General features: G+C 37.6%; 1 protein-coding gene across 1 annotated transcript; it reads right to left on the bottom strand.

Annotated features, from left to right (window-relative positions):
- Positions 1–5,943: 5,943 nt before the first annotated feature.
- LOC135937555 (uncharacterized) lies at positions 5,944–14,671 on the bottom strand. The gene is made up of 11 exons (XM_065480710.1): positions 14,574–14,671; positions 13,191–13,304; positions 10,737–10,886; positions 10,296–10,496; positions 9,939–10,232; positions 9,687–9,880; positions 9,385–9,631; positions 9,000–9,081; positions 8,611–8,759; positions 8,410–8,560; positions 5,944–6,137 (listed from the first exon to the last, which is right to left on the bottom strand). The coding sequence occupies exons 1-11, from the start codon at positions 14,577–14,579 to the stop codon at positions 5,944–5,946; spliced, it is 1,782 nt and encodes a 593-aa protein (XP_065336782.1). The 5' UTR covers positions 14,580–14,671.
- Positions 14,672–17,189: the final 2,518 nt, after the last annotated feature.

Raw genomic sequence — 17,189 nt, 5'->3', positions numbered from 1 at the left:
TAACGCGGCGTCTCGCGGGAAATCACAGACTTCTGAAAAGAGCGTGATTGACAGGATATCGTGGTCTCCCGAGGTCAAAGGTTGCTCGTGGTTTGAATACACTGCGTGAGTGTGTGTGTTCTGCGCGCACAAAATGTATCATTGGCTTCGGGCTTCGACGGACGAGTTCAGTTCTCCCTGTGAGTGGGTTAGTTATTATTTACTCGTTGGCTATTGACTTTGTGCCGCCGCCAAAGTAAATCATCTGATCGCCAGCCTGTGCTCGTAGCCGCTCGGCCTCTTTAATTATTTACAGCGATTGCGAAATCAAGCCGCTGAAGTACGCACTAGTACTTAAATCTTTTCACGAGGAAACAGATATGCTTTGCTTTTTTATAGTCATGTTATTTATTTCTATCGTTAATCGTTACTGTCTTGCATGACAGAATTTTTCAAATCTTTAATCATGTTATCTATCTCGCGATTTTTTTTAATCCGTGCAGTCTTGTTGCTTTAATTTCATCGTTATCAGTTGAGGCGCTCTAAACCTTTCGTCATTTATCAAAATTTCATAAGGATTCTCTCAATTTAAAACTTTTGTTCCTGTTTAGATAATCTTTCAGATTTCGCACAAGAATTAGTTTACTTTTACTTAAAATTTATTACTCATTTGCCTATTAAACGCAAGGAAATCGTCAGAATTCAGCCAAAATTTATATTAGATTGATTGAAGCGCCTTTTCATACAGGGTATGCGAGCCCTGGAACGACCTGCCACCAAGTTTGAAGGACTGTGACGCATCAAAATTCCCCTCCCTGTGCTAGCAGTTCATGTGGTGCAATTTTTGAAGTGTTTGTGAGCGTTTAATTCATTAATTTACGGCACGTGTCGACGACGAATCAATTTTTTGTGTCGGGCGTTTAAGCAGATCCCTGCATGCTTGTCCTTTTTTGCCATTGTTCATTAATTCAATAATTTGTGCATGTACATATTTAGCAATAAACACAGTATTATAATATAACGTTTTTAATGATTAAACTTGAAAAACCTTGAATGTTTCCAGAAACAGCAGTTTTCAATGATATTTATCTTGCAGTATATTTTTAATGTTAAAGGAAAACTCTCATGTTTAAAAATAAATTTGCTTGTAATTTGGATTTCCCTAATGCAAGCGATCTGTTGTAACGATGCAACAAAAACAAGAAGCGTTCCATGAGGTGGAAAAAGAGATGCGATTTCTTGCGGTGGGTGTATTTTTGAGCGGAAATTTCTAAACAAAAACAACTTGGATTGCCCCTGGAACATAAATTGTTTATTCGTCTTCGGTGCTCGCGTCCCAGGAAACAACAGATGGTCAGTTTTTACGGCACGTTTTCTTCTCTTTTTACAGCCCGACTGTAAAGCTGACAGTAAAAACTGCGCTCCACTTTTTATCACTTACTCTAGCCGGAAAAGGAAATTTCATCCATTCCATAAAAACTCAAACTCGCGTGTGTGTACCTCTTGGCAGAACTTCTCGCAGCGTTTTGGCAAACAAAACGCACTCAAAGCGCTCGAGATTTTTGGCAAGTATAAAAATTTCTGCGATTTGCATTGTCCACTGCGGCCATCAACTTTCCGCACAACAACTTTCTCTCATTTTTCTGGTCGTAGTTTGCATTCATTAGGACAAATCACCCCCTAGACGCAGCACCTGCACGAACAGCAGCCCTCCGACGAGATTTCACTGTTTTCATTGCAAGGGGGCGAGTCGAACACGCCGGCCATATGCAAATGATCATTGTTATTTACAGCCCTCTGAATACCTAGCTGTTATTCGTTATTTAGAGCCTCGGATATTGCATTATGAGAGAACGGCAGAGAGAGAGAGGAGCATGACAATAATATACACGCGCCCAGCCAAACAAGCAGAGAGGCTCCGCATGAATGTATGTAAATTCACGTAGCTTACAAAGTGTCCCTGTGTACGTGTAAAATGTTATTGTCACAACGCGACCTTCTTCTCTTTCAGTGGACTGATTCTATCGTTCCCTTTTCACTGTATATTAAATATTAAAACTGCTGATGAGGCCTGCGGGGCCAAAACCGTAAGAACAACGTGTAACAATATATTTTATATATTATGAAATTAGATCCTCCTATTCTTGATTTTTTACCGCATATAGATTGAAGCTATTGTAAAATATATTTTGAGGAATTAATTTAAAAAAAAAACGAACCTCGTCAATAGCTTTTATTTCAATATTTCAAAAGAAGCTTGGTCTCATCACGACTAGAATCCTCATGACACATTAGAGTCCTGTGGTTGTGGTAAGCATAAACGTTTTGCCTGTAACGTCGTGTGTGTGGACGATATTTATGTATTTGCTTGGGTCTATACTGAGCACAGAGCGTAATAATGTAGCTTTAACTTGCGTTTTTGCATTGCCAAGAATAATATACGTATCTCAGTTCGTTTGTAACTTTGTGCTACTCCCGTTTCTTCGTCTGTTTGTTTGTTTGTTTGTTTGCGAAACAGTAGTCGGCGTAAAATCTCGCGACTTTATATAATATTCTAGCGGGTGTGTGTATTATTCGTTGCGCAAAAGCCAGCCAGCGTTATACGTAGTGTGTATGTATTCTAACCTTTCTTGTTCTGCCTGGATACTGCTGCCTCATTTGCATAAAGCATTGGTAAATTATTACACAGTCCGCCGTCAGCACAACCTCGTTACGGGAAACAAATATTTACACCATTCGCTAAATTTGCTCCCAGCGCATGGAGGACAAAACATCAAACAGCTTTTGGCAGAGAATTTGTGAGCTAAATCAACAAGCCCCACTGGACCGGTCAGGAACAAATTGCTAATTTTTTTCAATTTTAGCATATACCTCGATGTCGCACAGCTCTATATGCGTTCAGGGAATTCTTCCAATGGTTTGTTTGTTGTCCTTCCAAAAAATGTTATAAAATTCTGAACTATACACTTTAGTCAATTATTCTAATTTACTCACACTTTCGGAGGAGTGCATTCACATGCAGCACAATCCTATTTGAGAAATTATAAAATGTATAAATTTTTCTTTTCCTAATCACATCCAGCGACTTAACCCCGTTGTTAACAGAATTTTTGAAAACACAACGAGGACAGTTACCAATTACAATTTTTTCTTTTAAAAAATGCATCCCTCGAGTAAGTAAGAGATCCATTCAAGCACTAGAATGGACCAACAAATTAGGATTTTTTTTCATATTAACGAGCTAGAGGTGCATCTGATTTAAAATGGTATACGCTCTAATATTTTTATTTCTTACTTCCACAATACAACGAAAATTCAGTGGGCTTTCTTAAATGTGTGTTTTTAGAATATAGTGCAGTTCACTCTCCAAAGTAAATGGAAAAGAGAAGGCAAACCGCTGCAGCCCTCTATTACAATAAAATACGCCGAGTGGTGCGTTATTATACTCGTTCAGCACATATATTATTTTCATTTAGTGAGGAACAGAGGAAAAGAGAAGAAGTCCATCAAAGTGCGTGTAATTGCAGTCCGCCTACAGCAGCACGACGAAAATGTTTTTCTTCATTAACGAGAGACCGGCAGGCTCTTCCCCCGTATTTTTCCACTTAAAGAGAATTTCTCGTCGGTCCACTTTTCTTTCTTCCTTTTCCCTCCGTGTATAGCCAGCAGCAGCAGCGCGAGTGTGTAAATTAAAATTCTAATTAAGGGATATAAAATGGACGGGATAATTGCTTTCTTTTTTAACAGCGGGCGGCGGCAGCAACAACGCGGCATCCCTTTCATTTATTTTGTAATTACAGGAGGATAAACAAGATTTTATTGTGCACGAGTGCCGTTTTACTCTCTTTTGCCGTCCCGTCTACATTTGTCTGCAGTTTACTAAAAACATGCGAAATACTAAATACTCTGCACCGCACATTAAAATGTGTCTGTGCTGCGGATGCAAATTGCGATGTGGAATTCATTCGATGAGAACCTGATGCAACCCCTCTCTATTTTGATGGTAATGCACGATGTGGTGTCGGGTAATTCACTTTTGTGGCCGCCACCTCTACACAATAAAGTTGTAATGCGTTGAAATTGCAAACTAGGAATTAGCTTGCATCACTAACTTGGCATCTAATTCAGACGTGTTGGTAATAATAATCCACAGAAAACCTAATTTATATATTTATTGAATTAAAAGCGCATGATAGTTTCTAAATATGTGAAGCTAAATAAGCAGCACCCATTCGGCAGACCGGACTAAGTGCGTGAGGTTAATGTTTTTCAATTAATTCAGTAAGCATCATATTACCCTAGACGACCCACGTCACAATCCTTTTCAAACAATACTATTTTTTAAAAAGCGCATAATTAATACGTGACATAAAATTGGAGGCCGTAGAATTTTGGGTTGGTGTTATTGTTAAAGTTCTCAATTTTCAATCGTGATAGTAAAAATAATTATGATCAATTCAAATAAAAAATTTTCACAGAGGTCTAGCTAGTTGTTTGACAAAACCAACGTATATAAAAAAAATTGCCGCTTTCAAATGTCTAGGGGCACGTATTAATACTCGGACTCGAAAAATTCAAATTACAATCTTTTATTCAAAATGTTACAGCAATGAAGTCAGTCAGAAAATGATTTGATAACAGAATTTAGATCAGTATATTTATGCACTGCATGCAAAGCAAATTCACAACAAAATGTGTATAAAAAGGCATGATTTAACTGGAGGCTCACGCTACCGCTGATGGAAAAGAACAAATTTGCGTGATGTTTTCAACAAATCCGCCAATCAAGCCAGTATTATCAAGCCCTGCGCTTTCATCAGAATCAAAGCGATGCCTGATATATAAAAACGGCGAAAATTAAATCCAGTCACTTTTTCTGTCACGCACACATCAAAGCACCAAAAACTCGCGAACCGACACAGAATACCAAATTCAGTGAGCGCACGCTGCAAAATATCCGGGCAAGTTAATTTGAAAAAAGCAGCAAATAAGGCAATAATTCCACCCCCGGCCTTCCAGTGACGCAAACAAACAGCACACGGGAACATTATTTGTACGTATACGCTTTTCCTCTCTCGTTCACGTTGGATGTTGGATGGAAATATAAAACGCTCACACATTGCCCTGGGTGACGCGCTCAAACATCAAACGCTTTTGCACAAGACGCGTGTGTTACCGTCCCGCGCATTTACAACACCCAAACCAACTCAGCACTGTACGAAAGGCAACCCGTTTTCAGTAAAATTTTCTTTGCATCATTGTTTGAGTGATGCTAAGAAATATATAAATGCTTATTTAATTTTTTGAGAACATGAAAATCGAATTTTTAGGAAACTTATTTTAGGGTGTTAATTCACCAAGTTAATTCACTATAGTTAAGGTCCAGAAACATTTCACCCTTTTTTGCACACGCTCGTTGATCCATCGTGTCTTAAAAATTAGCGTTTTCAAGAATAAATAAAGGAAAAAAATTAATGCCTTTATAAGAATGCAGTAAATTTTAAACTTTTTGCAGCTGTAGAATTGAGGTATGTTTTATAACATTGCTACAGGAGTGAACTTTCAAAAATATTAAACATCCAGCGAGCAAGAGAGAGAGAGAGAGAGGCTCGCTCACAGCCACGAGCGACACACGGTCTGTGATTAAAGGCATAGCAGCTTATTTCGCAAACACGCCCCGTTTTCCATCTTTCTAATTAGTCCTGTCACACGAGCCATTCACGAATTTTGCGCAGCGTGACGTGAATTGCTCTTTGATCTGGTTTTTATGCTGTCTCTTGCACGATGTGGTGAGAGGGAAATCGCTAGAGAGGCCGTGTCTTTGCGCACTGACTGGTCGCAGGACAGCCAAAGATCCATGTGCAGACCAGTCGTGGGTAGGGTGGCTCGCTGTTTGATATCTGCAAATATCGATATAATCTACTTTAATTCTTTTTTAAATTCAAAATAGATTTTTGTGAAAATTTAAGGTACGTTACTACTTGCCATATGATTGCTATCGTCGTAGCGAAAATATAAATCATCTGTTACAAATATGGTGCTGCCATCCAACTCGAAAACAGCGTCAAGTATTTTATTTGTTAGTCGCATGAGAGCAAATTCATCTTTTATTTCGTATCTTCTAAATTTGTCATCTTCAGATCTCCAAATAAAATCACCTAAAATCAGTCAAATTTCATTATTTTAATTTTATCTCATTCTAATGAGGATTTTGCAATAGAATAATTTAAATGCTTCAAAACACAAGCTTTTGAAAATTATGTTACTTATGTAAAGCAGACATGTATGGCTCTGCCACTGAGATAGTCTTTATCATACAAAAAAGATTGCAAATCTAGAGTTTGCTAAAATGAAAAAACTCGTTATATTGCCCTATTTTTTCTTCAAAACAAGATATTTTTAAATATTCGAATGACTATCACTCGAGGAAGGCATATTTCGGGTGAAATATTATGTTCAATTTTAGGAGAGATTAATCATTTTCATTTAGCATTAGCCAGCAATTCACTAAAACTCATTATTTAGATAGAGCAAAATTTATTACTCTAACCACTCGCCACACTTCCATCACAAAATTACATTATTAGTTGGAAATAATGCTCCATTATGCATTGAAGCTAGTGAGCAGCTGTCAATCGGCTGATGCCGCAGTCTCCAACTTTAGCCAGTGCTGAGGCGATATTGATTTTATGAGCCCTGTGTCATTAACACAAAACTAAAATTCGCATCCCTTGGCGTAGACATGCGGAACTAGAATACTAGATTCGTTCGCCTCCTGCTTTGACAAGTTGTTGGTTGTTGGTGATTTTCAGCGTTAAGTGACCGTGCTAAGAAACATCGCTGGCTGCAAGCCAAACGAAATTACCTCCGTGAGTAATATAAGAGGCTTCATTAGGTCAAGCCCGTCAAAGTTTTTGTGCGTTTGCCACCGCCGCAGAAATGAGTTTGCACCCTTTGAAAATGATATTATTTTTTTCAGCTGCGGCCGCTATGCCAGCACTTGTAATTAACCAACTTCTGTGTGCGTTGGCTTTTCCGTGTAAAAGCCCGTTTATTTTTGCCCCGTAACGTAGAAGATTGGGCGTGGAAAAGCTAAAGCCGACAGTTTTTCATCCTAAAAAGCTGCACCGTCAAAATTATTTGCTAACGCATTCTGATAATTTGCACGCGGGAGCTTTTAATCCGCGGAAAACACCCTTGGCACAGCGTTTGTGCACCAGGATAGGGGAGTAATTTATAACATTCATTTGCAGACTCATTCGACCCACTCAGTAATTGGATATTAAAAGTCGGGCGCACGCGTCTATTTGTCCATCCGTATTCGCTATATAAGCATTCAGAAGTGGCAATTTCTGATATTACTTTTCCTAACAACTATGCTCTCAATTTGTTTGCGTTTGCTGCACTCGCCTCTAATTAGCAGCATGCTCGCTCTATTTATCTGATTGTGAGCACTTTAATAAGACCTTCGGCCTGTTTATAAACATTAGTGATACCACTACAACGACGCAGAAATGATGGTAAATTATCCATAATCTTTTCATTAAAAACGTGTGTGTTTTAAGAAAAGCTAGAGATCAAGTCTTATTTCATATACATAAATAAAGGGTTTCATTTTTATTTTAAATATATTAACTATATTATACTGATATGTAGCGAATAATATTGAATTGTAGCGTTTCTTTTTTAAATTCTGAAACGGGGTGCACTGCGCCCTATTTAAGTTTTCTTAAATTTACCGAGTAATATTGAATTATAGCGATTTTTAAAAATTCTGAAACGGAGTGCACTGTACCCCACTTCAGTTTTCTTATATATTTGCGAAAGCTCTTAAAGTTTGAAGCCAACAACATAATATGGCGCCGCCGTTTGTAACTCACGTCAGATTTTAATGCATTCCGTTGCGATTTTAGACTCAATATTGAGTACATGCCAAAAGTTCAAATAAATATATTATTACTATTAATCCTGCTGCATTACATTCAGCCCATAAAATGGTTTAATTTGGTGTTTTCTAAACCATAATATGTAGGTTCAACCAATCACATTATAAACGAGAAAAACATTTAAATAAATAATCCTTCCCGACGATTCTACAACGATTGGCTGGACTGATTTTTGATTTCAGCACATCAAAAGAAATCATTTTTAGAATGGAATACACATCAGCAGGATTGAGCCTTAAATCGTAGCATTAAAAATCTAATGTAACCTCTGGCGCTATTTATTGGCGGCTTCGAACACTAATGTGCTTTTTTAACTGGTGAATTTGGAGAAGTAAAATATTTTAATCACAATCGATGGCGGCGCCACTATTTAGACCAGATGATTTTTCAAAAATTATTTAAACCTAAACTGGCTGAAAAAAAATTGAATAAATAAGTTCTAGAAATCTAAACCGCAGATTATATTTTTTGTAAATAATCATACCCTTGGTAAAGTACAGGTGGCCATTCTCCTTCCAGACAAAAGCAGCGTCGACATTGTTTGGAACCCCAGAAAATCTTCCGTTGGCAATTAATTTTGGAGAGTCTTCCTCTAATTTTTCATTGGAGCCTATATATTGCCAATAGTGAACACCCTAAAAATGCATTTGTACTGGGCTCTATCATGAAATATTTTGCAGCTCACGTGAAATAAATAAATCTGGTCGGTAATATCATCCTTAAAAGCGGCATCAACTCTGGGAGGGCCTCTTTCAAAGGTGGAATTTATGAGCTGCGCTGCGCTGATGGATATGTCTCCTTGTTCTCCCTTCTCCAGAACCCAGAAGTATCCGCCTAAAAATTTCACAAAAGTGAGTTTTAATTTTGCACGAACGACCTCCTCTTTGAAAAGAAGCTCTTTAGCGTAGAAATGACGTAATAAAGTTTGTTTAAAGAATCTTCTAAATATTATAGTGCCTATCTCGACGAGTTCTAGGGACGTATTTTGTGTAACGAGAAATTTCATAACGAGGCATAAACTTTTGATATGAAAAGGCTGCAGCTTAGGGCCAAAATGCTGCTTTTGCTACTTGCCTTTGAAAATAATGACGGTGCGGCTGTCGAGGTTGTAGGCGGCGTCTATTCGCGCGTCAGAGCAAAGATGGTTGTGGTCTGCCTGCTGGCACACACATAGTGTTCGGTAAAGCAGGTTGTGTGTAATTAACCTTATAGAGCAAGCAAAATGAGCGAATTTTCGGTGCTCTCGCAACGCACGGCACTTGCAAATAAAGTTTGAAACGTTTTCTCACATCCAATTTTTTCATAGCAATGTAAGAGCAATTTTTAACTCCTCTGGAATATTCTTAAATGTATGCTACCTCTATTTATTTCTCTGAAAGAAATAATTAAAAATGGTAACAATATTTTTAATTATATAATCTGTCAATAATTTGCCACATTGCTACCTAATAATTGCTACCTTTGTTGTTTTATTTGTTTCTGTTCCCCGTTGTTGCTCACATTCGCGCAGCTCGTCTCTCAAAACTTGGCCCATATCTTCGTATTCTTTTTTCTGTTCTTCGCTTCTCGCAATCATCAAGTCGATTTGGCGTTTTAGCTCGGTGTTTACGGCACCCGTGTCTCCGTCGTGCTTCAGCTTTGCGCTATTTGCTTCCTCGTCACCAACGTCACCAGAAGGTAAACTTTGCAAGTTAGCTAGTTTGTTCCTTCACAGAGGACCGAATTAGATAGTTTTCATTTGAAAAGTATAAAATCTCATACCTCAAAACGTTCAGCTCGTCTTCTACTCTGTTCACTTCGGAAATTTTGTCATTCAGTTTTGATTTCAAAAATTCATTTTCTTTATTTGATTTTGTCATGTTTTGATTCATGTAATTAAGCATTTTTAAGGTGGAGGTCAATTGAGTCTCCGATTGTTCGAGCCTTCCTGCAAGGCTTTCAACGTTCATAGACAGCTTTTAAAGCATAAATAAATTAAAATTTTCTTCAGATAATAAAAGATAATTTCATTACATCGATGCCCTTCCTCACGCACTGCGCAAATATCTTTTTAAAATAGGTGACGCTGTCATTCAGTTTCCTTGTCATTTTCAGCGACTCGTTTTTCACATAGTTTGATATGGACATCCTTTTCTGGCACTCGACAAAGTCGTACAGCATAATTTGATACTGTTCCACGGCCTGGTGGCGTGCCATTTTCATTACCTCGAGTTTCATCTCGAGCCCAGAAACGTTGGACTGCAGATCTGCAATAGTTTGAGCAGCCACTCGACGCACTGCCAGGCAATCCGCAGACTCCTCCATTAGCTACGCAACACCCGAGTGCCATTACCAAGTTGCAAATTAGAATCGCAAAATCTCAGCACTCACTTGCTTCTCGAGACGCGTTTGTTCTTTAGAAACCGAAGCCAAGTGGTGGGCTCTCTCGTCTAACAAGAGATCGTTGGAACGGGACGGGTTGAAGTGGATGTGGCTTCCGTGGTGAAAAACGTTTTCCTTGGCAGGGCTTTCAGCAAGTCCATCGCTATGGCCAGCAGTACCAAGCAAAAACTCGGCTAGCTTTGGATGGTCCTGCGAATTTGAATTTTTGGAATGGTTGCATTAAAATTAAATTGGGTTAAAAAGTTTAAGTTAAAATAAGAGCTGAAAGAACCAATTAATTTTTTCACGTAGAATTGAGTGAATTTATAGGGGGGGAAGCATTTTAATCTTGTGTTTTTGAGATCCACTTAATAGCTCATTGTAAATTTTCTGAGAGGAATTCAACAAGTGACGACGAGTTTCTAGCAAGTGAAAATTTTTTATGTTTACCTCAGGGAGTTCTTTAAATACTTCAACTTCAACCATCGATTCGGCACTGTCCGATTGTGGATCTTCTTCTTTTCCAACACCAAATAAATTGTCATTGTGTTCGCCTGTGTGAAACTCCGAGAGAATAGTAGTCTCGTTCAATATATGGTCCTGGAAATCATAGATATATTAATTGATCGAAAAGTTTCCAAAATATGTCATATATCAACAGTTAAAGAATTAATTTGATTTTATATTGTTCACTTCTATAAATCTCACTTTTCTTGATACAACATGGTTGCAGTTTTAAAACAAAGTTTTTAATTTTTATAAATATATTGTTCACAGAAGCAAATTAAAAAAGAAAAAGGAGCACATTCCCTGCGCTCATTGTCAGTTTCCAACATTAATAATCCTTTCAGAAATGCCTTGTGCATTTCGATGTGAAATAAAATATTTACCAACTTCGAAAGCAAAGGATTAACATTTGCCAATTTTTCCGGTCCAAGTATAATTCCAAAAGCACGTTCCATATTTTTACGTTGGAAAAGCAAAATTATTCATTTCTAAATCCAAATGTGAACGCTCATTAATATTTTTGCTGCCGATCACAAACAACCGCAGAACACAGATTTATGCGCGTTTCAAAACCGACCAGAGGCCGGGTCCCCAAATGGACATACTGTTAAAAACGTCAGAGAGCGAAACACAAAACATCAATGATTGAATTTCAGCCACCCAAGCGTGCAATTAGCTTAAAACCGTGGTCAAATATTCATGACCAGCCTCTGCTTCCCCGATAAAGCCAGATTATTACTCATCTCACGCATCGCTATATTTGTGACTAAAATTTTCATAAAAATGACAAAAAGTAGCAATATTTCATTGAGAGTTCAAAAATAGAACTCTACAGTCTGTGCAAAAACAATTTTTATACTGTGCATTTGGAATACTAACAAAATTGAAAAAAGAACGCATTTCGCGTTAATTTATATAATATCATTTGACTTTATTGACCTTTCCTTACTGCGAATATCTGAAGAAGTGGCCTCGCATGCTTCAAATTGTGAGCACAGCCTCTTAACATGATTTATATTTAGCAAAAGGAGTATCAAAACAAGGCAAATACTCTGTTCTCAACGAGACAAATCGAAATCAGCCTTGAAAAATGGTCAAAGGTGAAATAAAACTTTGGAGAATATCGGCAAAATTGTTGTCCATAGTGTCAATCAGTCCACTGAATTTATTTAAATAAAATCCGTTCTTAATTTGTAAGCTAATTTATATAATATTATGTGCGCAGGCAACATTTTAAGTTATTTTCATTTGCAAATAAAGTTTTTTTACTCTAAAAGGTATTTTAGGGGCGTGACGTGCTCGGCATGTCAGGGAGGAAGTTTTTCGCGAGAGACGCGGAGCAAGATCGTAGGAATGGCTAGCAGGTCGGCTACTTGCTGCCGCCTCACGTCACAAGACGCGTCACCCGCGTTGGCGGCACGTCACTGGTGCCTGCGCAAGTTCGGAGGCACCGTCGCTGCATTCCCGGCCTTCATGACAGCACAGGAGGTCGACGGTAGCCAGCAAGCACACACGGAGCGAGAGCGAAAAAGCCAATGGCCCCAATGGCAAATTCGCACTCGCTCTCGACACGCACGCAATGATTGTTCCCTTCAGCTAGGTTGGCCAAGGGATTTTTAGTGAAATTATCGGAAGCAACAACTATAGCCCACATTTAGTTAATTATTATTTAAAATTTTCATGTTCTAATTTTATTCATAGAATCAATATTTTTATAAACGCACAAACCATAAATAAATTAGTGGTTAGTGGTTTGTAATTTATTTTACAACGACTAAAATCGATTATTTCTGTTAATTAAATTGTGGGGGCGAACCATGCCCATTAGTTTTTTTTTATTTCATCTATTTATTAAGATAAAAACACATTAAGTTTGACCGAAATTTCGAAGACTACAGTGCCTTATAACTAGTGATCCAAGAAGTCTTAGTTATCTTTAATTGTGTAAAGAATCTACGGTTGTTTGGTAAATTAACATAAAAAAATGAAACTGAAGTACCCAAGTGCCACAAAATAGAAGTGACTTTGTCTCATATGTTTTAAATAAACACATTTTAATTAGTTTAATAATTTATGAAAGAATTTAGCAACAGATTCATTGTAATGAGAAAAAAATAGAGCGTTTTGAATTTTTTTATGCCCAGTTTAACATCGGTAGCAAGTTTTCTCTGCAAAAAATAATCGTTTAAAATTAATCATCGCTCTCTTTTTCCTCGTCCTTTTATTAACATGGCAAAATACTGAGTAATGGGCTATATTTTGACACCAAAATGTGAAAAAGATACGCGCATGAAGTGATACGGTAACCTTTGCGAAGGGGGAGAACAGAAGCAATGCGAGCGAGTAATTAAAATGGACAGAAATAAGCTTTTTGGTTTTCTGCACTCTCTTTCTCACCTCTGGCAAATGAGAGTGCTCTAATGACTCCTCGAGATCAGTGGCCGAAACAGCAGAAAACAGAGCTCCGCGCAGATTAATGAGCGGCAGAGAAAAGATGAAGCTCCAAACAATCTGAAACAGAGGGCACGCAGAGATGAATACAAAGCTCGCGGCGCGTTGCCGACGCGTAAAGGGAAAAATTTTTAATTAAAAGTAAAACACAGGTCAAAGGGACAAAAATCTCCAGCGACAAAAGCACTGCTGAGAACACGAGAAATTTTTGAAGCGCGCTGCCACCTATTATTGTTTTCATTTGGCTTTCATTCAATTTGAGTCTCGGCAAATTTACAGAGGAAAACTTTGAGTCACGTTTAGTCAAATACATAATACCAAACTTTACACGTTGATTAATTAAAAAATGATAAAAGAGTATATTTTATTAAATCTGACAACGATCGTTTTTTCATTAAAAATTTTTTCCAACTTTTCGACTCATAACTATATATATATATATATATATATATATATATATATATATATATATATATATATATATATATAGTCTATATATATATATATATATATATATATATATATATATCCACTCCTCATTAATCAATTAAACTCGAAACAATTATTTATAAACATCGTTTTCTTATTTTTCCTGTTTCTTGAAAAAAAAAATAAAAATCATATTTACTCGCGAAAGAGGAACTAATAGCAGATCACCATAATGGAGCGCTTCTTGGAAGAAGTACGGAACGGTGGGCGGCGGATTTTGATGAAAGGAAAAGCTGATTCGCGTGCAGCACTTTGCTTTTTTTGCCATCGCACACGCGAGAAAATTGCACTCGCTGATGAAAGAAGGGTAATGAGAGAACTTTGCATCCTTGGAGGGTGAAGCGATTAGCCCGAGTCTGCCTCTTGACCTCAAAGTGGAGCGTGCTAAGAAAGTTCCACGCGAAAATTATCGCCATTTCGCAGCGGAATTATTTTTCCATTAGTGGCGCAAAGTGTTGCAAAGGGATTAATTACGCGCTCCACTGGTTTTACAGGGCGCTTCTCGTCCTTTTTACTCAGAGCATTACCACTGAAAATGTCACTTCACCAAACTAATAGAGCTATTTGTAGGTTATTTCAACTAGAATTATTTTCCTTGAACATACGGAAAATGCAAACATTTTTAGAATCGTAATTTCCTTAATTTCCTTTTAAATTTCTACTCTAATCTAATCTGTATACTTTAATTAAATTTGATTCCTTCACTGGACTAGCCATCAACCTTGTTTGCGAAAACTCCCTCATCTAAAAATATTGCTCTTCAAGCTCAGCTTCCAGCAATGTTTGATAATTAATTTGCTACAGCAAATAATGTTGATTGATATGAAGAAATTTACTTACGTTCATGTTGGAATTATTGATCTTTCTCAGCACAGCAAATATTTTCACGTGTGTTGTTGTTCATGGAGCTTTGTTGTGACTGCTCTCAATAAAGTAGGACCAAGGTCCCCATGTCCCTTCCTATAGGATGTATTTCAATGTAGGCCATGGCTTTCAAAGTACGAATAATGGAAAACCCATTTTAGCAAGGACATCATAGCACAAAACGTAAATGCATTTTTAGATATGATCGATTAAAATATTTGTTAAGATTAAAATTTTATTGTGGATCTAACAAGGCATCTTTTACCTACATACATCCCCTCATCCAATACAATAAATAAATTAATAAAACAGTGAAACTCAGTCGGTTTTGCACATGTCAAGAAAAACGTCCGTTTGAGTTTGTTCTTGAATGCTGAGAGTTCTTATTATTGATACACAAATTATGCGGCAAATTTTTACACATAAAAGCGAATGACTTTGAGACACTTTTTTATTTGGTCAGAAAATATAGACACAAAATCTTTTCGGTCTGTGCCCTTAATAGCATACAAGAAGGCACGTACAGTCCAAATGGCGTATTTGTTGTTTCGCTACACATTCGTTATTTCAATAAATAAATAAAAACACCCTTTTTCAAAAAGCGGAAAGATATCGCATTTGATGTGCCGTCGTATGCGGCACTTTATTCATTGATTGCTTCTTTGGGGTTAGGAGGTGAAAATGAAACCTTGCGGGATTTTCAACGAATTCTTCTCTTTATAAACATCAGTCACTTGGCGACTTAGTCTAACAGAATACAAGGACCTTTAAACAAAATTGATACACGACTTAGAATTGACAATTTAAAGAGATTTGTCTTGAAGAACAATTTAAAATTAGAAAAGAATTTACCCCATTGAGCCGGGTCCTTCACAATTAAACGCTCGGAACACTTAAGATGCGACTTGTTGGCTCGTGTGTCCGGCGAAAACTAATTTAAATTAAAAATCTCTCTCTCTCTCTGTTGCATTAACGAATTTCAAACAATCATGAATAACAATACCCTAGACTAAAAATGAAAAAGGAGTGGGAGCTCGGCTCCGCAACCACTACATTTAGTCCGGGGGGAGTAAACTGGAAGTTTTTAAATAGTGGTCTATGAGTTTTTAAGAGACATTAACTAAACTCAAATTGCAAATCTTACTTTTCTGCATGACTTTGCAGTTTTCTCGACAGTTTCAGTTTGAACGGTCTGCTCTTCCACTACTTTGCTTTTAACTACTTCTATTGAAGAGACAGACTCTGTGGCTAAAATAAAAGCTGGTTTCAAACGGTCTACACTGGGGTCACCAATTTGGGAGATGAATAGGTTGAAATGATGAAGACCGATGAATTCAGATGAAGAATTTGTTGGTGGATTGGTTACAGTTGGAAATCCGATCGGATACTTAAATCAAGTACAAGAACCCTTTGAATCGGGTTCTGCACTATTAAACGAATCACGTCAGCACCGTGTGGCTGACGGACGAAAACTGATTTCTTATTTTAAAATCATCTTTCTGCTGTTAAACAATAATGCAAAATTACAATAATTCAAACCGCCGACAATTGTTGGCTTCCAACAAAAAGCAAGACCGCGTGTTATACCGCTACACTTCTATCCGCTCCCCTAAATTTTGATATGAAAAAAATGCATTGGCAGCGGTGAATTGCCTCCGACAGAAGGTTGAATTTTAGTAAAATTATTGTTTCATTGTAGAGTGATTTACGCCACACTCCAATTTGTGTGTCACTATGAGCAGTTATTGGCAATTACACAGCGATACGATAAAATAATGTAATTGTAGTGTCAATTTTCACGCTCTTATTATTCTCTCATTAGCTCTCAATAAATCAATGTGGCCTATATTAAAACTGAAAAATCTGTTCGCTGGCCTTTTGAACGATGGCATTCAATTTGCATTTGAACTTTCGTATTATTGCTCTGCTCTGGTGCCGTGCAGCGCGTACAGTTTGTCGCCAAGGCGCAGCGGAAATAATTGTGACGCGACAAAGTGCAGCTGAGCAAGTCACCGCGCCACATTATTTTCCCTGTTGGCTTCGCCTCATTGTCAGTTTATCGCCTGACACAGCGATGCGCCACCGCATTGTCTCTTTTCAATTAAGAAGCAAATTGAACAAAACGCCTCGCCGCGGTTGTCAAGGTGCGGTGCGACAGGAGCACAGGAGCGAGATTTAAGAGAGAAGGACACCTCTTCAACGTCGGAGTCGCGTAATTGCTGCTATGTTGCATGCAAAAGGGAGAGCAGATGACAGGAGAAAGGAAATAATGTTATACAGTAAATGTCAGATGATTTGAAATTAACTGCTAATCCCAATCCACGTTTTATCGTGGCAATTAGTTGGTTAAAACTTAATTGAATAATTGGCTTATTTCGCGCTACTCAAGGGAATAAGAGGTCGAGGCTTTTTCTTAATATTTATACTCTTAGATGAAATAAGAAAAATGTGAAGAATAGTTTGGAAGTATGGAAAAATGCATATCGCGGAAACAAGCCTCTGAAAACCACGCAGAAACATTAATTCTTTATTGGCATGTTATACTCTCCTCCTTACTTAAAGAGAGGGTATAAAAGGTGTTAAATTGATTTT

The sequence above is a fragment of the Cloeon dipterum genome, chromosome 2 (assembly GCF_949628265.1).
Source record: "Cloeon dipterum chromosome 2, ieCloDipt1.1, whole genome shotgun sequence".
Classification (NCBI taxonomy): domain Eukaryota; kingdom Metazoa; phylum Arthropoda; class Insecta; order Ephemeroptera; family Baetidae; genus Cloeon; species Cloeon dipterum.
The sequence above is the reverse complement of the archived record's forward strand: the minus strand, read 5'-3'. Positions and strand labels throughout refer to the sequence as shown.